General features: G+C 40.5%; 1 protein-coding gene across 1 annotated transcript in view; it reads right to left on the bottom strand.

The window, feature by feature from the left end:
* The window catches only part of LOC147061928 (plexin-A1-like), a 167,444-nt gene that overhangs the window by 129,696 nt on the left and 10,867 nt on the right, over window positions 1-26,881 (bottom strand). The window contains exon 2 of the mRNA XM_085935441.1: window positions 7,660-8,952. Coding sequence (XP_085791567.1) covers window positions 7,660-8,814 — 1,155 coding nt within the window. The 5' untranslated portion in view covers window positions 8,815-8,952. The remainder of the gene's footprint in view (window positions 1-7,659; window positions 8,953-26,881) is intronic.

Raw genomic sequence — 26,881 nt, 5'->3', positions numbered from 1 at the left:
ATTATAAAGGTAAATGCCTTATTTTTTAAATCACAACTGCATTTCACTCAACAAAGCAGAGTGACAAGATAGTATAGAAAAACGCCCCCTAGGGACTGCGGGCAGTATAAGAAGGGCCTTGTAGAACATCGTTTGGCCAATAGTGACGAGGGTTGATGGCACCGAGCGCTGATGACGACGCCTCGTCTGCGCTGGTCTTAAAAGATGATTAAGTGTGATTCAATTACAAAATATCAAAAGCTTAATTCTTGAGTAATACATCAGATCAGAGCATCTGTGCATCTCTCCAATATGAGATTATTTGCTACGTATTTCAAGACACGGAATGTGATCAATTCAAGGACGGTTCAATTTTAAAGTGGAATGACTCGAGTCTGGTCAATTCAGTGGGATTAAATTCAATTTGATATGGTATGGCTGAGTTTGACATGGTATGATGCAAGGAGTATTGTCATTTTACATACACATGAATGAACTTGTCAGTCCTTAAAAGGTGTCATTTCCTTGAACGATATAGGCTACATCTCTAATCTATTTTTCCAAAATCATGTTCTTGCACTGTATGGTCTTTTAGTCATAGTTTTTATTCCTCTACTTTGCTTTTAAATGTCTTAAGTCTTTCTGGTTTTTAAATATCTTAAATTACTTTGCCTTTTAATGTTGTATATGGCCTTTAATGTTGTTTGTAAGCTCGTGTATGAAATTAACTTTATACTATTAACTGTCAATAAAAGCTTATACACTGTATTAGTCATCACTCATTATTCGATAATTTAGGAAGATTAGAAAAGGTCAATGTTGTGTTTACAAAGTTTCCAATTATTTTCTGTGTAATTAAGTTTCTAAGTGGTGAAATGCTCAAAATCCACAAACTGAGACTTTTGTAAACCAACAGTGGCCATTAATCTATGATGTCATGTGCTTGAGTTAACAAAAAGCAACAGTGTGCCATAAATTTGCTTCACAGGCGCTATTCATAAATGGTCCAATCGAGAATCACCAACAAATCGGGGCGATTTCACACAAAATACACAAATCACAAGCAAAACACACGTCACAGCGGACATCATTAGAATGCCTCATGTTGTGTTGCATTTTGCTGTGTCATGCTGCGATATCCCCTCAAGACAATGAAGAGAAAACAACATCTCATTAAAACATATATCCCTATAGAAATGTTTTGACAATTTATCTAACCCTACTCAGACGCAAGATAAATTATGGATTAGATTATATGGGACCAATGAAAATTAATTGGAATCTTGTCTGAAATCTTTATCTAAATGTGTGAAGTGCCATGTGGGAAGCGCAAAAAGGTGATTTCAATGTCTTACTCAGCAAAGACTGAAAGGTTTTTTTTGTCATTTCCATCAAATTACAACATCCATCCATCAATCCGACTTCTGAAAACATGTCACATTCGAAAGTGTTCCACTGTTACGTTTATTTTTTTACAAGTTGGACTGTAACTTAAATAAACATAAACACGATATCGCTGTGGGAGATATCCAAATTAAAATTAGCCAGCATGATGTAAAGCCATTGGAGCCATGATATTCCCCACCCAGGAGGCCTAAAGCATGATGCAATGTGGGTGATCCATCCTTTGCAGCACATGACAACTCTAATGAGACTGGAGATAAAGTAGGAACTACAGGGGAAGAACGAAGCATGAAACAGATGGAAACAATCACCGACGTGCACTCTTGTACACATAAACACTTGTCAGCTGCCAGGAAGGCGGCATATACAAAAAAGTTATTAAAATGGACAACAGTAATCAACACTGATAAATATTAATAGAAGAAGTAGAAGACAAGGAAACTAATCCAGAGCAAATAAGAAAGCAACCTATGATAGTTTTCTTGCTTGTCTCGCTGACATGGGCATGGCCTCTTTAAAGGCACCCAAAATACGAGGTACAGACAACCCTTAGCAAATACGTAGAGAAAAGATAGCATCGCCATTTCTGAATACGTCTCATTTGACATTCTGAGTGGGTTTCGCTGCAGGCGCGTCTGCCCGCTTAAAGAGCTGTAGAGCTGGATGGCAGCCCACAGCCGGAGAAGGTCACCCGGCACTTTAACTCCCAGCAGAGCAACACTGGCCTCTTTTCAATAACGAGGCAACACGAGGAGGCAAAAGGGACAGACCTGCCTTTTAAGCCACACCTATTAGGGCACCAACTTCATTGAACCTCTAAAGTTCAATGCCCTCATAACTGTAGTACATCATTCAGGTCATTGTTTTTTGTATATCTTGACAAACAAGAGACACTTTCAAGAGTAATTGTAATTCATTGTATAGAGTTTTGGAAGAAGAAGAAGCTGGTTAAAATAAAATTCTCATAATTTTTCTGTCAAATTTGGAACCATGTCTAGGGGGTAAGCTTGCATGTTTTTTTGCAGCATGTTTTTAACATACACAGCTCAACATACACAAGTGCACACTTTTAAAAAGCAAGCTTCTTTTCAAAATTTTATAGCAAATTTTACATTTTTTATGAAAACCTTTGTGAATTATTTTTATTATTAAAAAAATCCCATAGCCCATTTAAATCAGTGGAGTTTGCAATCACATGATTTTAAAAGAAAACTCAAGCTTTTCTAACAAATTTTATTTGGATTGACTCATTGATGTTGAGTACAATTTACTGAGCCATTGTTAGGCAAACATTCCTATGGAACATAACAGACAAGTGATTAATAAAGTGTTAGTAAAGTATCTATCAATTAACTATAATTATGTGATAATGTGGAGTAAATGACATCATATAAAAAAAGTTTTTAAAAAAATTGCCTATTGTAAAGAGAGAGTAACATACGGTAATTGATAACCACTAACACTAATTCAATTTGTGAGGTCACCAACATGGAATGGATGTTAAGTTAATTAATTAAATGCCCCCCCGCCCCCCGTGTCTAATCAAGGTGTTACAGCTCACTAGAGAACATGTATGGGGAAATTGTCACAAAACAAAGCAAAAGATGTTTTACGAGCCGCTATTGAAAAACAAGTTCAGTGAACAGTCAGCAAGTAGTTCCAAGAGCAGGCTGCCCTTCAAAATGAAGATAATGCTACACTGAGAGGGTTCCATCTGAGAAGCGTAATATGAATGCATCACAAGCATCATTACTTCTCACAGCGTTGTGATGTGAATGGTTTTATTTGTCCTTGAAAATTGAAAGACACAACCCTATAGCTTTGTGAAATAGCTTTTACAAAAATATGTCCGTTGAGACCTCGGGAAAGGGCAATAGACAATGGATTGTTTTGTGGGTTGGCTCCTCCTACAGTTGTGAAATGTAATTCACATTAAGGTTAAAAAAGTTAAGTATGCGATGAATATTAATATTATTAAAGATCATACATGTTTGACTGTTTGTGTGTTCTGAACGATTAAGTAAGTTGTAGGTGGGACAAAGTAAAGTAGAGGCTTTCCAGTATCCAATTTTGTACATTTATATTTTTCTGTCTGGCTTCTAATTTATATCTAAAGTCCCTGAGTAGACTATATCAATTTATATTTTAATTGATTGTACTGTATAAAAAATATTGGGTCTCTGGTGTGCCTGTCTGCCTATCAAGTGTGAAATTAGACGAAGTAGAATTAGAATCAATCACCAATTAGAACCAAGTAAATCTTTTGTGAGCTATTTCCAAAAATATGAGCAAGTAATTGTTAATTTTGCGAAACTGTGGGACAAAAACTGTGTTGAATTTGCAGAACTCACTTTTGTCTCCATCCAGTAAAATATAAATCTACAAATCATATAGTTATATCATCAGGAAAAAGTATCTTTCAAATGCATGTACGCAACACTTCTCAATTTATGTACTGACACTAGATTCTGGAATTTCAGAGACAGGTAAAGGGATAGCTGATATTCTCTTTTCAAATGTGACCATGCTTGTTGATGACGTGTTTTGTCTCTGCCTCAATGTGAAAATGGCTCGAAGCATATATGACCACGGAGCTGGAGTGGCTTTCAGCAGCTGCTGCATCAGTGATTTGGCCTGGCTTTTGATTTTAAAAAAAGTTGGATTGTGAGCGGAAAAATGTAATTACAATATGTGTCCATCAAGGAAGTTTGACATGTTGACATGTTCTTGGAGGCAGGTGTCAAACTCGAGGCTTAGGGGCCAGATCTAGCCCACCACATTGTTGTATGTGGCCAGCAAAACAGCAAAAGCAAATTGTGTGTCCACTTCCATGACCCGCGTTAAAATCTTTCTGAAAATATTAAAGTCTCCTATGTACAATAATTAAACTATTATTCTTGACTTCTGATTTCAAAACGAGCCCATCAATTTGTTGTGTAGATGTAATAATAGGATGAGATGATTAAACATTTATTTGGTTTCACCATGGTGAGGGCTCAATGAGCGAGGCTTTAACTACTAAGTGGCCCATCACAAAACTATGTTTGACACCAAAGAGTGCTGAATTTCAATTTGAAGTTTGGAGATCTGCTCAATAAAAGATGTCAAAATTACATTATATCTTTATTATTTTGTAGTTGTTGTTGTTTTGCCTTGCTGAGGGACAATAAAAGTTATTGAGAGCACCAATAGCCATGACAATAGATAAATGGTACTAATTAAATGAGTTGTGTAGAAAATGTCTTACAGTATGTATAATCTTGATTGCATTTGATGAGGACCAGTTTGTGAAGAGGGAGGAGTTTTGTCTGACCGAGCACGACCTTGTCTCTTGAAACAGGCCCGCTTGAAAGTTTCCACCTGGCATGACGACAGAGGCAACGAGCTGTCAGGCTAGCATCTCTCTTCAGGAATGTCTGAACATGCCTTTAAGATGATAAATTTGTCACAGCCGTGTCCCCGAGCGAGTGCGTCTGACACGACCTTGATCGATTGCAGGCAAAACGACAGATGGCCATAAAGGACAATCATGTAACTGTAAGCTCATTTGCATAATTGCAAGCACACAAGTACGCTTCAGACTACAAGGCCACATGGAGCTTGCACATCACCAATGAGCTTGTGACAGAGATGTAAATCATTTATTGTCCTGTGTCAGCCATGACTCTCTTCAAATGTAAATGAAATCAGCAGGAATATGCTAAACACATAACACAAAGGTGACCTGTTGGGTATAGTGGAAGATTTTGCAGCAAATAAAACAGAAATTAAGTAGGGAGGCACTTGCCAATGGTTATGGGATTTTTAGGTTGCATTGTTGTTTTATGTTTTTGTAAAGTGCTTTGTTACAGTAAAAGTTGGCGTCAAAGCACTGTACAAATAACGGTATATTGTATTGTATTGTATTGTATGTATTAAAAAAATAACTTGCTCTCTTTGATGTGGCAATATTGATAGTTTAACAAACTTGCCATTTTCGGGGGCCTCCTTTTTAGTGTATGAGGATTCCACCCAACACGAGCTATGCATATTATGAATATATTTATTATACAGTAGTTGAGACAATACAAATATATTATGGGTGTATTTTTCTTTCTTTCTCAGAAAACCATGACTACTTTACCTGCGTACAACAAAAAAAACATTGGAAAGCGACAAACTTCAAAGTAATTGAACATTCACTAACATTCTTGTGTATGTGACGCTCTTAAGTGTTTTTCCTAGGATTCCTGCCTGGTAGCAGTTACAGTAAGAATAAGCTACAGTAGCACTGGCACACCCCGCAGTAGAAGAAGGCGGGGTGAGCAGTGGCTCATTTGCATGAGACAGGAGAGCCCCTCAAGAGACATCTGGGAACAGTTCTGATTCGGTTAAAGAAATGGCATAATATGAGTCCTTTCTGGTCTTTTAAAGTCTTGACATGCTCATGCACCTATTTAACATTCAATCCCCTACTCTGTTCTCCATGCGCCATCTTAATAATAATTCAGCAATTGTAGCCTCTTCCCCTTCGATATCCCTCTCTATCAACTTCTTTTCAGTCTCCATCAGTCTCTATCAACCCACTCCCCTCTTTCATTGCATCAGCTGTTCTCTTTGCATTGTGTTTTCAGATCACATTCGCACGCAGGCTTACACACTAAGTCACTCTTTACCTCATCACTCAGCGGAAAGTCAAGACGAGGTCAGAGCGAGTTGGTGATAAAACGAGGGGATGCGGTGGTAGCAGCACGACAAAGACAGGCACAAAAGGAGTAAAAGGCGATATGAATGATGTTTAAGTTTGCTATATTCAAGATGGAGGAAGTCAAAGGATGAATTGGGGAGGTCAAAAACAGGCAAGTGCTGAACGAGACTGGTTAAATGAATGAAATCTTCATGCAAATAATGAAGCTGAATTGGAAGACACTAAAGAGAATGGGAGGTTAAAAAGAGCAGAGGAGGAAAGATATGATGGGGACAAAGAGGTGGCGAGTAGTTCAGAGATTTATAGCAGGCTGTTACGGAGAATCGGCTGAATAACAGGAGGTGAGACCAGTTGAATTATTCATGAGGATACAGGGCACTCATAATGCTCATCTATGAGGAAAGGGCAAGACAAGACATTGTGGATTGTGTGAAATATTCCTAGTAGGGATTACAGCGGCCCAAATTTCTTCTCCGTAATATCCTCTTTACAACTATTAGTGTTTTTTTTTTGTTATTGCAGGTCCCGTGCAAGTTACTGCATGAATTAGACAAGAGTCAGGGAGACTACAGACACTACTGAAAAACATTCGAAATACATATGTATGAAATGATCCCAAATAGTATATTTGCTGTATATGACATTGTATTGCAGGGGTGTCAAACTCATTTTTTTTTGTGGGCCATATTGTAGTCATAGCTTCTTTCGGAGGGCCATTATGACTGTCAACCCAAATAAAAGTATGAGCACCTCATATTGTGTTCAGTAAAAGCTACAAAACAAACTGACAAATAACTCATTTTCAAATCAGACGAGTAAAAACTGGTCAAATATTTTAAAAAAGATATTATTAAAAGTGAAGACAATTTCCAATTCACACGAATTTGATGCACAATTTGTCTTTGCGAGCCAAATAAAATGATGTGGTGGGCCGTATCTGGCTCCTGGGCCTTGAGTTTGACACCTGCAATGTGTCAAATTGCACATTTTTTGACAAAAAAGAATGCTTTTTTCTATTTGAAGCATATTATGGGGAATGTAAGGCATTTATTGACTTGTGGTTGAATTATTAAACAGAATTATGGCTATGGTTGTTAAATTAGACTACTGGAATGGAACAGTGGTCAAATTTCACAATCATAGCCACAATTCCATTTGATAGTTCAATCCAGACGTAAAAGTACAAATTATTTTTGTTGAGTCAGACTTGGCTTTCGCTCTGGTTCTGGACAAATGATGACTTGCAAACAAAGTTGCACTGACGTTGTTGACATCAGTTATTTTAGAGGAGATTAAAGATAACTACTAGTACTTGGAAAAACATTGGTGAAAGATGAAGGGATCTAGGTGGTATACTTGTGATATCCACTTTAGTTTTTAATAAGTTTCTTATGATTTGTCGTCCACTTAAGATGTCTGATTACATTAAAAGAGTATTTCCTACACTATGCTTCGACCTGTGACCACTTCAATGGTGTTGTAGAACCTTCATTGAGCTGATACGGGAACTGAGAAGCAGCTTGATCAAACAGACACGTGGATACAGCTGCAAACAGGCAGTGCTGAAACAGTTAGGATCACACACTTACCGAGTTGATGCAGGACAGCTCCTTGTTGAGCAACCAGGGCAGGGAGAGTATGCCCACTCCACTGTAGCACGACTGAATCCTTAGTTTAATCTTCTCCTTTATCTGTCTCATTGTGAAGAGACACAAAGCCGTCTCCTTGGGTGGTTTGGCTCTGTTCTTTTGGCCTTGGGCAAATACAGCAAAAAGAACCTCCTCGTGCTCTTGAATACCAAGCGATTGAGCCAAACGGGACCCCGGTCGGGCCAAATAAGCGTCCTGGATCAAGCGATATTCCACGCCATTCTTGGTGCAGCCGATAGGAAACTCAATGTAGGAGTAGAACTTGGGATCGTCCACGCAAAGCCGTACGATCTTTGAGGTGAAAAACTGCTCGCTGCCGGCATCGGGCGAAGTGAGTTTTGTGTCCAGCTGTAAAGTGAAATAATAGACAAACTGCTCACTGTTGAAGCCATAGATGTAGTAGATGTCAAATGCTGGGAATTTGGAGAGTGTGTCTGATGGAATCTTCAGCTGCGACGATACAAACTCATCCTGGTAGACAAAGCTGAACATGTCCGCATTCTCCTCATTGGACATTAATTTGCGGCTGGACAGTGTTGGAAAGTACTCTGACTTGCCATCAATGGGAGTCCCAACAAAAAGTTTCCCACCCCCGCCAAAAGCATCTGGGGAGATCACTACCCCGGACATGGTGCTTGCCTCAGCAACACTGGATAGATAATGCTCCTTTCGGTGGTGGGGCTCACCCAGTTTGAACAAATCATCCAGACGGAGGAACTGGCAAATTCCCTGCGAAGTACTCCCACAGGCAATTAGGCGGTTGTGGGCATCATCAAGCAGCAGAAGTTTATTGATATTGGGAGTTTGCACGAGCTCATGAGGGCACGACTGGACACCTGGCGGAGGGTAACAGCGAGGATTGTCTGTCACTGGGCCGGTCACGTGGCTCCGTAGCTTGGTGAGGTTGCTCGACAGCTTGTAGATCCAGTTGACTGCGCCCAGGTAAATCTCACCTGATTTATTATGAACCACCAAATGCGTAAGCCCGCCTTCTGGTGGGGAGAAAGATTGGAGAAGCGATAAGGGCAAAGAGGAGGAGCTCATGGACAAGGCGAGGAGCAGGAGGCAAATGGGGAAGATGAGAGGTGAGGGCATGACTGTAATGGGAAAGGAGGCCTTGAGTCTCCTCGTGCCTCTTCCGGGCGTTATAGAACCGGAGGTGGCCTGCTCTTCTTATATGGATCGTTTTTTACAACTTCATGGCCTGTTCTTTGACTTCAACTGCCTCGAGCTCTGTGAAAATGAAAGAAACACCACTGTTATCAAAAATATCATGAGATGCACTTTTCACACACTTTTCTTGGTAAACGGATACAATTCTCGTGTCAAAGAAGAGAATATAATGAATTGTGATTGATGAATTCCAGTTGCCACTCAAAGTAATCACTTTTGCAACAACAATCCATCCCATATCATAACCTTGTTTTTATGTTTCTTTCATTTGAGTAACAACCAAATTATAATGCAGTTATTTAAGCTTATGGGATGCCACTATAAACATCTCCGACCATTGATAGATTGACAGAGCATAGTTATCTCATTTGGCACAGAGGATTCCATTCTTGCTGGGAATGGATACTGAATTGTTCCGCAAACACAGATATCATGTCCAACACAACCAAGAAATCTTCAAACGATGCTTTATAAAACTGTCTCCTCCTCTCTACATAAAGGAAACACTATTACACTCTCTCCATAACCATCTGATATAACCTTTCTGACCACAAAGTAAAAAAAAAAAAGACTTTGACGACTCATTATCAGATCCCCAGAGGGAAAACACTTGTATTAATGAATTTAGTCAACATAGAAAAACACTAACTTATCTGACTCCACCCAGATCAGCATACCTTTCAACTGCTGCATATACAGATCTCTCTCCACCTCAACAACCTGCTTTGTCCCCACCGCAATAGGTCGAGAAACGTTTCACCGCCTTCGCTTGAATCATCTGAAATTCTGCATATTCACAGGGTGTCTAAATGTTTAGGCTGTTGTTCAATTTTGTACTCTGTGATTAGATGTTTGTATGTAAAATGAATTGATGTGTGCAGAGGCATACAGATAAGAAATTGCAGCAGAATGTAAAGAACAAGCAGCATGCTTATTTCGATTATACCAGAAAGGTGACAAACAGAAAAATTGTTTAACTACTATCCATTGATTACAGTGTTAGGTCGTTATGATGTCAAAACTAATTAAGTAGCTAAATGCTACTAAATCAAATTTTACTATTCCAAACTATTGCACACTGATCTTTATAGATTTGTAACACATGATGGAAACTTGGCTGAAAGTCATTTCAAACCTGCTAGCCAAAATTCATTTCATAAAGTGCACAAGGCAATCGCTTCTCAAGTCTAATGTCTCTTTTCTCACTCGGTGCTTCCCATTCTCTAATTCAACACATTCCTTTCTCTCGCTTCCCTTCAGACACTTCACTCTGTCAATAGTGTCTTTCATCCCGGGCCCAGCCGTGATTACAGTGGTCCAGATCACCGCGCTGTTGCCAACCCTATCAGGACAATACAGACCCTGTTTAGAGTCCCTGGCAAACACACAGACAAAATGCGAGCAGACAACACGTACTGTAAGTATGTGGTCGGGAGCGTCTTTTCACAATCACGCGCACCCATCCCACTGACTTCACAATCCTCTGACACGAACTAACTCAATCATATGCACATGTGACATTACGACACGGCCCACGCACACTCACACACTCACTCATGCATCATTATTGCCCACAAGTCCCCTGCGCGTTCACAAAAACTGATAACAAATAGCAAGTTTAAGGATTATTCGACAGGATAGCTATTTTCATCATCTTGTCCTCAACAAATTCTATAAATAAGTGAAAACGGAGCACATGTACAGATAAAGATGATGTGAGTAAAACATTTGACAAAAGTAGGACAAGAAGATGAAGAGAAAACTGAAATGTCTATGAAGTAGAACAAAAGAAGTTTTTAATTTAAAAGTTGTTCTTTAATGACCAAATTAAACAGAGGTTTTACAGAGTTTACAGATGTAGTTACTATATGAACACTGTTGCAGAGAAAATGGGACAAGATATCCAGATAAGTGACAGCAATTGGATGTCTCCATTTGTGTCAATAATAAAGAATATTTCTTAATAGTGTCTTGTATGTGATTTAAGAAGATACATTAAACACTGATTGCAAAACTTGTATTGGCTCTTAATCTTAGTTTAAAACAGTTCAGCGTCATTTCAGAAATAGCTTTGAAATGAAATAGTAGTATGCCATGTGATAAGGACAATAAAATACCTGCGCTACCCATGGTAAACCCTGGTCATCGACTTTGTCGTGCACGCAGTTGAGATCCGCGAGGAGAAGGTGTGTCAGATGTTCCGTAGACAGAAGCTCAGGAAGGCACCAGGCCCAGATGGCGTGTCCCCCTACTGCCTAGAAGTCTGTGCTGAACAGCTGGCACCCACCTTTGCACGGATCTTCAACTGTTCCCTGGAGCTGTGTCAGGTGCCCTTGTGCTTCAAAAGCTCCACCATTGTACCGGTGGCCAAGAAGCTCGCCATCACAGGATTGAATGATTACAGACCTGTCGCTCTGACATTTATGGTCATGAAATCTTTTGAGAGGTTAGTGTTGAGCCACCTGAAGGACATCACGGGCCCCTTGCTCGACATCCTGCTCCACCTAGACACCCCAGGGACGTACGCCAGGATCCTGTTTGTGGACTTCAGCTAAGCATTCAACACCATCGCTCCCGACATCCTCCACCAGAAGCTCATCCAGCTCGCGGTGCCTGCCTCCACCTGTCAGTGGATCACTAGCTTCCTGACCAACAGGAGACAGAATGTGAGGCTGGGGACCATCACATCTGACACCTGGACCACCATCATTGGCGCCCCCCAGGGGTGCGTATTCTTCCCACTGCTCTTCTCTCTCTACAACAACTATTGTTCCTCAGGTGACTCTTCTGTGAAGCTCCTGAAGTATGTGTACGACACCACTCTCATCGGACTGACCCGGGACGGTGACGAGACTGCGTACAGACAGGAGATGGAGTGGCTGGTCCACTGGTGCAGCCAAAACCACCTGGAACTGAACCCGCTCAAGACCGTGGAGATGACAGTGGACTTCAGGAGAGACCCTTTGCCACTTCCACCCCTCACCATCCTCAGTACTGCTATTCCCACCACAGACACCTTCAAGTTCCTGGGATCCACAATCTCCCAGGACCTGAAATGGACCGGCCACATAGACTCTGTCCGTAAGAAGGCCCAGCAGAGGTTGTACTTTCTGAGATAGCTCAGGAAGTTCAACTTGATACAAGAGCTGCTGAAGACCTTCGACACTGCCATCATCCAGTCTATCCTCAGCACCTCCATCACGGTCTGGTTTGGATCGGCCACCAAACAAGACAAGCACAGACTGCAACGGACAATCAGGTCTGCAGAAAAGATAATCGGGACCAACCTTCCATCTATCTAAGACTTCTACCTGTCCAGGACCAGGAAACGTGCAAGTAACATCTCTGCAGACCCTTCTCACCCAGGTCACAGTCTGTTCAAACTACTCCCCTCCGGACGGCATTACAGAGCGCTGTACGCCAAAACCAGCAGACAGAGACACAGCTTCTTCCCCCAGGATGTCGCTCTGATGAACTCACACCACTCATAGAGACTCAGAGACATCACTGTGCAATAACATTGTGCTCTCGCCACTTAAATGTTGTGAGTTGCCTGAATGTTGTCAGTCACTTAAATGTCGTACAGAGGCTGAGATCAACCGGAGTCAAATTCCCTGTTTGGCATACTAAACTTCGTCAATAAAGCTGATTCTTCTGTTTCTTCTTTTTCTGATAAATGAGAATATTTGTGGACCGCCTCATGTTTGTTAGCCGTATTGATAATGATTTATTTTGCAGAGCTATATGAGATTTCGAGTGAGAGAATTATTGCCATGCACAGGCGTTCCGAGTTTGATTCAACAATGGAGAAAGAAAAAAAATCATTTTTTGAGTTTTCCTTGAACCTGAAGTTAACATAGAACATGTTTTTTAAAGTCATTATCAATCAAATTTTAAGTGATGTGATCTCCACCTTGAAATGTTATTTCTGTGCATGCGAAGACATGCAGCAACTCACCTGACACATTCAATAAAGCTGCGGAACACTTGAAGTCTGTTCAATGTTGATTAATAGCTGCCAGCAAGTGTCTGACCTTAGCCAAACACTTAAACTAATTTATACAAAGCACTTCTTGAGCATGAAGCCAACATCCATTACCTCCGAAAATCATAGCGAACATGCGAGTGCATACTCTGCCTCTATCTAATCTTGTGTACTATGAGTTGTGCATCTCTCCACATTAGGTGATTCAATACAATTCGATACATGTGGTACCACATAATCCAAGGATAGAAAGATTTTAAAATGGAACCATTTGATTTGGTTTGATTCAGTGGGATTAAGATTGGATTCAATATGGTCCGACTGTAGCTTTTGTCATGGTTATTAATATGCAGCAATATGTAAAAGGTCTCGAAATCCAGTCTATTCAAGTTCAGTTCAAGGAAACAACAAATTATCAACAAAGTCAAACAGATTTATATCTAGAACGCATTTCTCATAAATTACGATTTGATACGTATCTCAATACAAGGAGGTGAATCAAAAGATTTTGAAATGTTACAATTTGACTCAAAAGATTTTTTGGTTACACACCATCTTATTTATTATACTGTGCGTATCTCAATATCAGTCCATGCATAGAGATATTGGACAACACAAAGCAGAATTTTTAAAGTAACAATTTTACATGATGCATAAAGGTTGACATTGCAAATATTTCCACTTTTTCTTGACAAATTGAACTGTAAAAACATTGAAACAAGACCAAATGAAGTATGTTGTCATATTATGCATTGGATTTTTTTTTTCTCATGTTGCGTCTTAAATGTGAAATCCCTACACAGATTGAACCATATTTACCTCTTAGCAACTGCTCTGGTCATGGGTCATTCGGAATGTGAATCACGTGAAGTTACCCTTAAGCTCGTAACACATGATCAACAGCATTAGAAATAGTTGGCACAAGTGAGACTCAATGCTTGCTTGGTGCGCTTGTTCTGAAACATGCTGTGTTCATTTTATGCATTGTGGGGCACTTGAAAAGGCTTCTCACTTAAAAAAAAAAAAATGCACATGCAATGCTACTCAATATCTGAGTCTGATCTGTTTTATTTAACATCATGCACTTTGTAACAGATGGTATCAAAGTTAAAGTCACAGCACAGGTCAGGAGAGGATTGCAAAGAGGCACTGGAAGCTTACAGACTCTTGAACGTGAGGAGATTTTGATTTGGAATCCATTTTTGAAAAGGTATTTTGACTAGCTGCTAATACGGCTGGATGGAGTCCACTCACAGCCTCCACTTCTGGCTCTCTCGATGAGAGACGGAATGGATGGGGAATTTGTTGAATAGATCCAAAGTCACACAAGCTGCCAGCAAAAACATCATTTGAACATTTGTCCAACGTGATTCTATATAATGATTCATCCATCCATCCATTTTCTGTACCACTTATACTGTTCAGTGCCACATGGGAGGTGAATCCTTACCTCGCTGACTGTGGGGAAAAATGTGGACTACACATTAGACAGGTTGCAGTCGATCACAAGGATCATATAGAGACAGACAACCATTAACGCTCACATTCGTGCTATCACTGAATGAGAACTGAATCATGCTGCCTGAATGGAAGTCAGATGAATGAACCACCACACCACCAGTGACCATAAGCTGCTAATTTTCAAGACATAGACAACCTTAACCGATGTCAAACTGCAACTGTCTTATGATGAAATAATGTTGGATTGCCAGTCATGAACGCATACACAGGACAAAATGAAGGGCCTCAGTTCCTACTGCACACTTTATCGTAATATTTCATGTATGTTCAATAAATAAAAATGATTTGATGAACAAGTGTGTTCTCCTGAGAATTTAGGCATTGTCTGTCTGTATAGCCGTCCATTTTCTTGACTGTTTATTGTGTTGAGAGTCATGGAGAGGGCTGGATGAAGTCCCAGCTGACTTAAGTTAACTTGCACAAGTCGCCTTGTCGGCAGTGAGTCTCAAAAGAATTGGGGTCTTGACCAAGAATCAAGCCTGCACTCGCTACATTGGCTATAAAAGCTGAGAGCTGACATCAAAATCAGCCATGTGACTGATTACACGAATAATAGTCCTGTCGGGAGAATTTGTTGCATCTCCCAAACAACTACTTTACAGGGGGAAATCAAATCTGTGATATACATAGTTCATAATGGCAGTGAAATGTTATCAAATTGATAATCCAGCCCCACTCTATACAGAAACCATGTTTGCGTCCAGTCCAAAGCACAGACTGACTGTGCACATGGGTGGAGTTAGAGTGCAGGTAGAAACGGGTGTTTGCACCATGGTGGGAGTGAACACAGTCGACTTGCTTCCAGGCCAATGGAAGCGGATCCTCAATCAGAGGATTTGACGAATACTATTGTCATATTTGTAAAACAAATGAAATTCAATGACATCCACCAAATATGTCGGAAGATGTCTGCATCTTAATAAAATCCACCAAAATCATGCTACAATGCTTGTGCCATAGCATAGACCTGCTTTTAGCTGGTGTCAGTAATAGAAAACACCCTCGGCCCACAAAAACGCTTACTCTGGCATGTGTACAAATTCTTAAATATGCTAAAGGAAACTTGCACCTGTCCAAAAATCAAAATGTGGCCATTATTAAAGCCAGAGTGCACTGCACTGCCTACAAAAAGTGAGTCCTTTGTGTGTGGCTAGAAGCCCACAGTTGATTGCTGAAAGCAGGAAGGATAATGGACTAGAGGAGAAAGTAAATTTAAATTGTCTTTATCAGAAATAATGCTATGCATCTTCTTTGCAATAGTCCTTTCTTTGGTTCAGCAGCAATGACTACGGCCGTTTGTGATCTTGTGAAGTGAAAACGTCTCTGTGGCTGATGAAATTATCATGTTGACTCAAAACTGATGAAATTATGTTGTCTCATAATTTCATCACTTAGATAGAAAGCTTACTAAACTGCAATGACACTGAGGAGAATGCAGAAAGGTTCCATTGGAAAAACATATCCTAAATTGGATCAGCGCATTCTAGAGCTAGACCTGTCTTAAAAGTGAATCAATCATCCCTGTGTCATACCAAAATTGTACAGCAAATTCCATCAGTACATTCACAACTTTTTACTTCACCTCTATGCAACAGACATAGTAATCATACAATCGTAGCAATAATAAACTCCTCTATTGTCCAATGTTATAAAGGGAATGTGATATGGAGTGTTTGAGTTGGCGTGGGCTTCTGTAGCATGCGGCTGCAACATAGTGGTGCCTTTACGGTCATATTCCACCATACAAATACACCAGCAGTTTAACATTCAACCCACAAACACACAGATTTAAACTTTTTACATTTACTGCACACTCGCCCACACTTTTATTGGAACTCATTGTATTGACTAAAGAGGAGACAGGGCTGTCAAACTTGTTTTCATCGGCTATATCGTAGTTATGACGGCCCTCAGACGACCTGTTGTAACAGTGAAAATGTCCAATTGCTTGCGGTGTAAGAGGACCCCAAAAATCAGTGCAGAAAGTGAACAAAAAAACTTCTCATTTTCTATACAGCCATTTCAGTATGTTCCCTAGCCAGAAGCAAAACTGCTCTTAATCTGTCTACAATGCTAGTTGTGTTGGCTTTGCATTTGATAAATATCATTTTTATGATTTCTACTTGTAGTATTTTAACAGAGGTCAAGGGAAAATGTAGCCATGTGACATTACATGACATTGTGGCCTTCAGTTGGACACCTGCGCTTTAGAGCTTCATGTTAGATCCTGTATTCTCTGGTTAGATGACATACCTACACAGTAGTAATAACGTTTTCAGACCAATAATGTTCCGCACGCCCAAGAGGATAGGTGAACTCATCATTAACTCACAGAGAGCTGTGTAGTTGAGTCCTAATCATTTGTAATCTGAGCGAGTCTCCTCAACAATACACTCATTCCGTCTCAGAGACCTCCATCAGGAACGGGATTTAAGGATTTAATAGATACAGTTCAATCCTGACAGCAATTATATGCGTAAGAGCTCTCAACATGTAAGCTAGACTTTTATTAAAAACTCATTTCCGAGGCCACGTTGTGAACATAGGTCAGCCGACACTTGCTGGCTGGCTTGTTTCAATCCAGAAAAGGATTTATGTGACACTTCCGAGTAGACAGCTTGCTCAAACGGAGGGACAACAAATTAAAGTGTCTATAAATAATCTCTGGTGAGTATGATGTATTGCATTTGAAGTTTTCAGGCTTTTGTCATTTGGTATTAATACCGATCAAGAACTGCTCCAATTGATATTGTTGTGTAGAGGTTTGGAATTATCAAGCGGATGATAAAGGGTTAACTATGTTTCCTGTTTCAGCAGCCTAAACACGTAAAATGTGCTTCTCAATAAGCACTGGAACAAAACAATGCTTCAAGCTTTGACATGAATGATTTTGATGTCCTTCTTTGTCAGGTCCTTCGCAGCTTTCTTATATGATTTCCAGTTCATGTTAGTGAAAAATGTGGCCAGGGTATGAATCACTCTGGAATAAACGGCTTACAGTCATTACATCAGTGCTAAAACAACATATCTAATAACTGCCTCAGACCTTAAATTCACGAGTGGTGTTGAGTGGCTGATGGTGTTGTTTGCGTCCTTTATCTAAATGTCAATAGCAACTTTTGTCCACGTTAGTGCTTCCTCCCCATTGTTAGGATAAACATTTGTGGTAGTGTAGAGTACTTCCTCGCCACTTGATATTTGGACTTGCACTTTTCTTTCATCAGGTAAGCTTCAAATCCTGAAACCAAGTGCACCTTTGTCATTGTTCTAAAGGTAAATTAAACATCGAAGCTGTCCTGGGACAAACCAAGATATATTTAGTTGTTATCGTTGCTTTTTAGACACATTGCACATGTAAAACTGACATTACTGTATATTAAATATGTGCTGACAAATCATAAACACAGGAATAGCTCCCATGAGGAGTGTGGAAATGAGTTTGTGTGCGTCTACCACACTGATAGTGTTCGTGCGTGCATGCGTGTGTGCGTGCTTGCATGCTTGCGTTTGTGTGTGTGCGCGTGCATGCGTGTGAGTGAGTGTGTGTGTGTAGAGTCTCCAAAGCAGGGACCCTGGAGCTAAAGCCATTTAGCGGGGCTTTAAGTGCTTGAATAGGCCAAAACCACACTTCTTTATCAGGGAGTTTGGCGTAGATAATCGAAGCTGGCTGCTAACCACAGAACAGCAATTTCGCAGTTTAAGAAAATGAGAGGGAGGGAACAATGAAGGATGTACTAGGAGGGAAATGGAGGGGGCATTGGGAGATGATGATGTGGGAAAAAAAATGGCACTGTCCATTATTCTAAATCTGCATAAAAAGAAAAACCTCCACAGTGTGTATGTGTTTGTATGTTTGGAAATGCAGAAAAATAATAATAAATTATCCATCTATTTTCTGAACCACTTAGTCCCCACAGGGGTCGTGGGTGTGCTGGAGCCTATCCCAGCCGTCATCGGGCAGTGGGCAGGGGACACCCTGAACCGGTTGCCAGCCAATTGCAGGGCACACAGAGACAAACAACCATTTGCACTCATACTCACACCTAGGGACAATTTGGAGTGCTCAATCAGCCTACCGAGCATGTTTTTGGGATGTGGGAGGAAACCGGAGTTCCTGGAGAAAACCCACGCGGGCCCGGGGGAGAACATGCAAACTCCACACAGGGAGGGCCAGAGGTGGAATTGAACCCGCACCCTCCTAACTGTGAGGCGGACGTCCTACCCAGTGCTTTACCGAGCGGACCACAATAAATTATAAAATTGTATAAATTATTAAACACACAATGACAAAACTGATGAATAAAATTCCAAAACGGTGTGAAAATCAAGAGCCACCTATTTGGAGGTTTCAGCGATGCATCCCATCCATCTTTATCGTGGAGTTGCATTAGAAGCCTGTTTTATTGTGGCGGCGGCGGCGCTGGCTGTAAAGTGAGCTGTCAGTACAAATGTTCAGCCACCATTAGGAAAGCGAAGACGTAAACACACTAATTTGACAATGGCTGATCTGCGAGACATTGGAGCCAAGCCGCCTTTAACGACCAATATCCTTCTCATTTTACGACATCAGATTAAATCACGTGAGCCGGATGAGGACAAGCTATATTGCGACATAAATAGCAATAAAATTCTCACAGATATAAAATGGATGATGTACTGATATGTACAAGATACAAGTAGCACAGCTTTTTTTTTGTGATCGCCTCTACAGGAGACTCATTGTTGCTGCTGTGATAAAGCCTTTGAAAAAAATAAAAAGAAGCTATTCTTGACCCCATTTTGACCTCAGAGCTCCTTCAGCCGTTTTGCCACACATATGAAAAGTCTCTAGATGTTTGCAATTTTTTGTGAGTTTATTGCTTTGTGTCGTAAGCTAAGTTCTGACTTACAAGCAACCTCCTAATATGAAAAATAAAAAAAAATAAAAAAACAGGAAGCGGTCCACTCACCAATACACTTTTAGTTGTTTATAATGGGACAGTCAAACACAAATACAAAATGTAAACACTGGCGAGAAACATGGAGCGATTCCATCACTGTATTTGCTCTGCGGCAAATGGCAAATGGGGACCACTCACTAGACCGCTCGCTTTAAAGGCAGTGTGACGTTTAGTTTAATTCAGTTAGTAATTAGTAATTAGTTTAATAGTTTACATTCCCTTTTAATATCATTTTTGACAATACAGTACCACAAACACTTAGTGGCAACATTTGCATCATTTGTATAGTCGTCTTCATGTCTGCATAACACTCCTGCCGTTTGGGCCTCAGATCTCTGGTCCGACATTCCTATGTGGCTTTCGCATGCTCTCCTGATGCAGGTAAAGTGTCAATTTATTTGGGAGTGGTTGCCTCTCGCCCAAAGTCAGCTGAACTAGGCTCAAGCTCAACTGCGACTCAAATGAAGACAAGCACTATAGAAAATGAATGGATTGATGTTTCCTGGCCCCATTGTTTTGATCATGAATTCTCAACCACATAACTACAGCCACAAAGAACTTTATTGCAGCAGGAAATTGAACTTCCTTCAGCACCTACTCTGTAGCTGACCACAAACTCTGCCCGGAAAAGTTCATTTGCCTGCGAGGCAACGATGAATATAGCATCAGATTATTGATGCAATAATTTGTAACAAAATAATAGTAGGGAGCTCTAATCAGCAGCTCTCATCACGAGTACCCTACGTTAACCCAAAACAACAAGCACAGGTTGACATGACCGCAACAAGTCAACAGTTCTACAAACCAGAATGTTAAATTGGTTGTCAACAAGGCGCAAGCGTCTCGTATGCATCCGGTGTGGCAGACGTTGAACTGCAGTTTAGGTATTTATGTACCTTGGCAGTGCTTTATGTTGCTATTTATTTCTAATCTCTCTTCAAAGCCTGTATGTCGGAGAGCTTTCTTTGGCATATCCTGCATTCATCTCGTTATAAGATCAAATGCTGCAAAGCACATGCACAGCAATAACGTCAACACACACACACGCACATGCACGCACACACTCTACACAGGAGATAATGCAACTGCTCTTTCAGCGGCCTTAACACAGATGCCAAGCCATATTACACTTGATTAAACAGTGTCGCTCCAATCGGGCCCTCGCACACCTACACGTGCACACAAATACATATGCATACCTTAAGGCAAGATGGGGCATATGCAACACGCTCACCCTCACAAATTTGGTGAAATGTGTCTTCATGTGCATCACAGGGAGGGACAGTGTTAGCACACGTGCATGTTAGTGTGTGTGTGCCCGCGCACGCTCATGTGCCACAATGTCTCCGGGTTTGGATGCATGTGTCATCTATTCGTATGTCATAGCTACTCTGATGTGACCTTTAAACACAGATATTTTCTTCCCGGCCTGCAAGCAACACTGCTAACACAATTACACTGGGCTAATGAACAGAGGACCCTGACACACACACATGAAAACACACACACTTTCCTTCATGCATATCAATCTCCTTGCAAAGGCTACATTTGCATCTTTAATATAAATGAAAGTGCTTATTAAAGTTCATGCCGATGTTAAGATCAGATTGACTAAATCCAAAGTGTTTAACCTATCACACCTCCTTTCCTTCTTGGCTGCTTTTAAAACCAACCACCTTTGCTTTTCCTGGATCTGCGCATAAGGATCCCTACTAATATGTGTCAAGAAATAAAAGCTGAACTGTTGGTATATCCTCACAGAAAGATTTTTGATACATAGTTCAAAAAAAATCCCTGTGGAAAAAAAAGTGATCTGGTTAACCAACAATGACTGCTTTGTACGTATCTGTGGTAAAAAATAAATGACCTTTTGATGACTTGGCAGTACATTTAAAAATACATGTCATTCATCATAATGCAAGCCGGTTGCAATGTTTCTGAAGCGGTTGTCTCTCACCATATGTCATACCACAGATAACCTCTCCTCTACACATTACAAACAGACACTTAGAATTGCTGCATGATACTAAATGAACAACATGCTTTGGTTCTATGCTGTAACTCCACAGCTAATAAAAGCTGGACCCAATGTGGAAACAAGGCTGGTCACAGAGGAACAGGGAAGATTGTTATGGCCCTAACATTTGCAGGTTGATGGGATGATGCAGCTTGCTGACTCTGGTTGTGATTAACAAGTGTTAGCACTGACAGCATACAAGGCCCCAGCCTTGGAGGGCGGGGGGTGGGCGGGGGAAGAAGGTCTAACCCGGCTCTTATGTGTGCAGGCGGCCTGCAGTTGAACCTAACTTCTGACCTCCCTGTAGACCAGCAAAAATGCAAAGACTATTTCCCTCTGAGGAATGACAAACTATTACAAGAGTATCACCACAGTGTAATCAGCAAATGAGAAATTTCTTAAGACTGTTTCCTGCAGTGTGTGCCAACATGTGTACCGCTTGCATTCAACTGATGACCAGGGGTGGCGCTGTTTCTAGTACCAGAGCTGAATTTTATTTTTAATGGAAATTAAACTTGTATTAATATTGTACTTTTTTTTACAACAATCTATTAAAATTCCGCATCATTCATTGATGGCTGTCATCCACCACTGTAATGTGGCGTCTTATGTGTGATGAAACATCCTTGTAAGATGGACGTTCAAGGCTCTGAATGCCAAGGTGAGGTTAAGAATAAAGATAGCAGGGAGGGGGTAGAGGGAATAAATCTTCACAACTTCAACTTTAGTCCACAATGCAGCACATTATTATTCCCGTACCTTTATCCTTGTAAAAACATTGCTTTCTTTAGACATCTTTCCTTTCTGTGAGTTGCCCTTCCTAACACATTCATAGATAAGTCAACTAAGGTAAAAGTAAACGAAAACTGTGACTTTCATTTCTGAAGCCCATCAATGTTTAATAATAAGAACAGGACACAATTATTACAGTATACTATGAAACAGCGCATTCTGTTATGTTACTTATCGAATTTATTCCGCTCATCTTTTTTATGTAACAGATATTCATTCACTGCTGTTGTAAACCTTGAGGCAAATGCTTGCAAGCAATAATTCAGCTGAGTGGGGGCAAGAACGCGGTCCAGAATTTGGCAGGCTATAAGAGTTTCTGAAATTATGACCTCAGTGATTTAGCTGTCCCGGTAAATATAGGAGATCTCTCAGAAAATGTTAATCATTTTGGACACAAAAGCATTTGGACATCTGGTCATTCCAGCTTCGGCAAGAGGAAAAAAGTCAAACTTCACTTTTCCACTCTTCTAAGACTCACCAAAGGTTTAGAGTTTGTCAACTTTGACAATACGTACAGTCATTCGGCATAATATTTGTTGACATGTGATTGATACGATTTAAGCCAGGGCTCACAAGTGCTTTCACACCAAACTCTCCCAAGCACACCTTTACGGACCTTCTTTTTGCATTTGATCATAGTCAGGCTGTAATGAAAGAGTGCTGCTACCACAAAACAGGAAGCACACTATTGGTAAGATGAAGACTAGTCTCAATACTTTCTTAGAACAGAAAAGCAATAACAGGCCCAATGAGCTGAGCAGCAGGAATTCAGCATAAATCTGTATTTTGGAACATATTGATGATGAACAGATGGGCAAAATCAACACACCCAGGGTGCGCTGATGTTTCCCGGCTTCTGTGGTTCATGCCAAGGGCAAGCGAGAAAACAAATAAATACCGCCCCACCGTGAATCATCATCCTATGTCATATCATTCATTCACAGTTGAAAACCATCCGCTGCTGCTGCTGCCGCTGAAGAAATATTTAGTCACACAAGGCTTCAGTCTTTGTAAAAGTTCTGCCACTAAACGGTTTTCCTTCAGGCATTTGGAGGGAGCACCCGTGCGCCTGCAGGTCAGAGGGGCCGTGAGATCATCCAAAGGCCTCGCGCCAAGAGAAAGACTGAGAATGTCTCTCAGCATGTCTGCTTGGAGGCAGCAATCTAATACTGTAAACATGATGTCAACTTCAAACCGGGAAACAAAACCCCACGGGATGCTGAACTCTTCACTTCACATGGGAAGATTGACAGCGCTCAACAGCTCCATCAAGCTCCATCTTGATCAGTTATTTTAGTTTCGAGCATTTCATACACACACACACACACACAAGCAAATACAGTATATAGACCCACGCACAGACACATACGGTATATAGACCCACTCATATTTTAACTCACAACTAGCCTTGCGCATACCACCTCTCTTCCCTTATTTTACTCTTCTATCATTATTACCTATGAAAGCTTGGAATTGTAGTAGTCCCAAGTGTGCAAGAAGGATTTGTGAGATTGCATACCTGTATTCTTGCAAGTTTTGCAGATCTCAGTTTGAGTCATAGGTCAAGTTTTCAATTTCTGGTCAACCTGGCAATTTTGTATATCTCTTCACTGACTATTCTTTCCTTTAGGAGCTGAAGAATCATATTCAATGTCATCGCCTACCACCTACAACAAACGCATGCCTGCACATGACGGGAAAATGGACAAGAGACTTCCATTGCCTAGGACAAATGTTACGTACCATTTTCGTAACATCTAACTAAAAAGGTGCATCCTTAAACAGTGACAGAGTGTAAACAGGGACAATCACACTCATGCATGATAATGGCGTGTGTGTTTGTGCATGTGTTTGTGTGTATGTGTTTGAGAGCGAGTGAGTGAAATGAGAAGGAAATCTCCTAAGATTGTGAAAACAAGTCCTATTTGTGGTGATAAAATCCCTTAATCTGGCCCCTCTCAGCATCAGCCCAATTCATTTCCCTAAAGGACTTCTGGAGTAGGGTAGCACACACACACGCCCAGATGTTTGAGCAGAGTTGATATACTCATTGCAGTTGAGAAGTAATCCCCTTCAGTGTGTTACTGTAGCCCATATAATATTTCACCACAGGCATGTTTCTTTTAAACAGGACTTAAAAGTCCACATACCAACATCCAAATATTTTTTTGCGTGAATGAACACTTAAGGTGATACAGTTTAAGGTAACACCGTCAACCTGAGGCCCAGACAAGAATGAGGCATGTCTCCTTGAGCTGCTCCTACCTAGCCACAAAATATGGGGAAAAATATTAGCTGTGGATCCCGCTGCAAAAGAGCCAGAAACATTGAAACAGGAATTGTATAAATAGGCATCACCAATGTTCGGGCTTGACCTACAACTGCCCCAGGGCAGTTTTGATATTGAGAGCTAAGCAGCTATACATGAGGCAAAGTCAGGATGACTACAAATAAACCGATATTTAAAAGGTATGCAGAACAAAAACAGTTCTGAAGAGCATGCCTTCTTTGTCATCATTTCCCCCTTTGTTAAAACATGTTTTTACTGTTTTATGAACTGGATTTTGAATTCATAGTCTTTATGAAAGTGACTTTCCGCTTCCAGCAATAACACTTCCTCTCTTAAATGACTTTCTGCAGTCTCCTGGTGGGCTAAAATAGCCTTTTTGGTGAGTGAGTTTTAGCAACACCTGTTGCTTTGGCACACATTTACAGCCTATGGATCTTTTTTTTAATAACTGATGCCAATAGGGTGCAGTACACTAAGATTCACTCAACCCTGAAAATCTGAAGAAAAAAAAAATGCAATTTGCTGTGGTTCAGTAAAAATACCCAAAACATCCCTTCTTGTTTCTGTTGAACAAGACTGAAGGATAGAGAACATAGTGAATGAGTCAATGTGACATCATCCTCCAAGTCCAACACTTCGGTTTTGTGCGCTCCCACACAGCAGTGACAGTTTAGCATGTAACACAGCAAAGGGTGGTTTTAATCAGAGAGCGAGGAATTCGACCCATAACCCTTGCCCGTGACCCATTGCAGTTGCTGCTGCCTTATCTGATTGGGCCGTCTGGCACAGTAATCGTTTCCAGAACCCAAACAGGGTCGTTGAGAATGAATGGGGGGGAACGAATGGCGCTCAAGAAACAAGGTTGTTTGGAAGTTCCACAGGCTGTCTGTGTTAAAAGTCTAGCTTAGACAATCTAATGGAGACACCATGTTGATGCTTACTAAACGAATTCAGGCCTGACTACTTGAAATTGAGACAGAAATCCAACAAGCTTGGTGAAACTTCATTCTGAACAAACAGAATATGTGCCTAAAAGAACGGGTTGAATTCCAAATCTTGATGTTGCTACAACACAGACTGGTGGAGAGTGAGTAAGAGATGATCAATACGGATAGATAGAGGGATAGATGGACAGATCATTTCAATCTTTGTTATTTTTTAGACTAGCGATTCTCCACTGGTGGATCAAGATCCAAAAGTTGGTTGCAGAGCCATTTTACAAATGTGCTCTCGCTACTCCCTAAACAAATACTATGGGGCATCTCAGCCTTTGGCTAACAGATGTCATAGCTAGCTATACGCATTTGACAGTGTATTAATCTCAGTTTAAACTGTGTTCACAAATGTAACATACTGTAGATGTCTTTTCAGATGTTATTTTTAAACAAAGAAAATGTGCAATTGTTCTTAACAAAATGGGTCACTACTCCGGCAACAATCAGAAAACGTGGGTCCCAAGTTGACAAGAGTTAAGAGCCACTGATAAAGACAGGGCTGCCTAAAAAAATGACTCTGTGATGTCGAGATGAAAAGATAAAAATCACACTCCTGTATTTCTGTCAGGAAGTTGGGAATATAAATGTTCATTATAAAAGTGAAAGCCAAGGCTTGCTATGAACATACAGTACACTTGGTTTATTTTCTTTATAGGCACTCCATAAAATGTTAATGTCACAAAGTCACAGATGATGTTTCATGCACAGAATGCAGCCAATAAGTCCCTCTTAAATTAGAGAATAAGTGGCACTTTGTCACTTTTCCATGTTCGCATTGCCATCCTATCTAGACGGTCATTTCCACCCTCTGCAATGTTTCCTGTCATACTTTGGAGCATCAGCATGCAGACAGAATCGCATCAACTGCCTCCTCTCCCACCCCATGGTAGTTATAGGTCACTCACATACACAATTACATGCAGAATACGAATCCCCAGGTTTAAAGGTGCTCATATCGACATGCATGACAATGTGTTTGATGTATAGGTCAAGGTAAATGTACATCATGTAGTTACGCTATCGTTCCATACAGGTGAACCTCTTCAACAAAGCTCCCTTATCACCACAAGTGTAAAGCTGCACTTGTCTTACAGTATTGAAGTCAAAAGCTCACAAATATTGTCATGACAAAAAAAAAAAAAATTTGCAAGGTGCAGGATTACACAAATAAATGTACGACTACTTTAAGATGAGGACTGCTGAGTATGCCATACTTAAGTTGCATTTTAGCACGAGTCTGACAAACAATAAAAAAACGACACCCTTGACATCGGGTGTTGTTATTTTATTTTATCTACATTTGAGGCTCTTGCTGAAAAAGAATTACAGTAAAGTGACTGAAATCTCACTTGTTGTGTTTGTTCAATCAATAAATCATATGTATTTTTTTTTTTACGAAATGATCCTATCACGAGATCACTGGCAATCTCTGGAGAGACATCTTTCTAA

This window comes from Syngnathus leptorhynchus, chromosome 1 (genome assembly GCF_054491065.1).
Source record: "Syngnathus leptorhynchus isolate UIUO chromosome 1, UIUO_Slep, whole genome shotgun sequence".
NCBI lineage: Eukaryota > Metazoa > Chordata > Actinopteri > Syngnathiformes > Syngnathidae > Syngnathus > Syngnathus leptorhynchus.
Note: the sequence above shows the minus strand (reverse complement) of the source record. Positions and strands in the feature narration are given on the sequence as shown.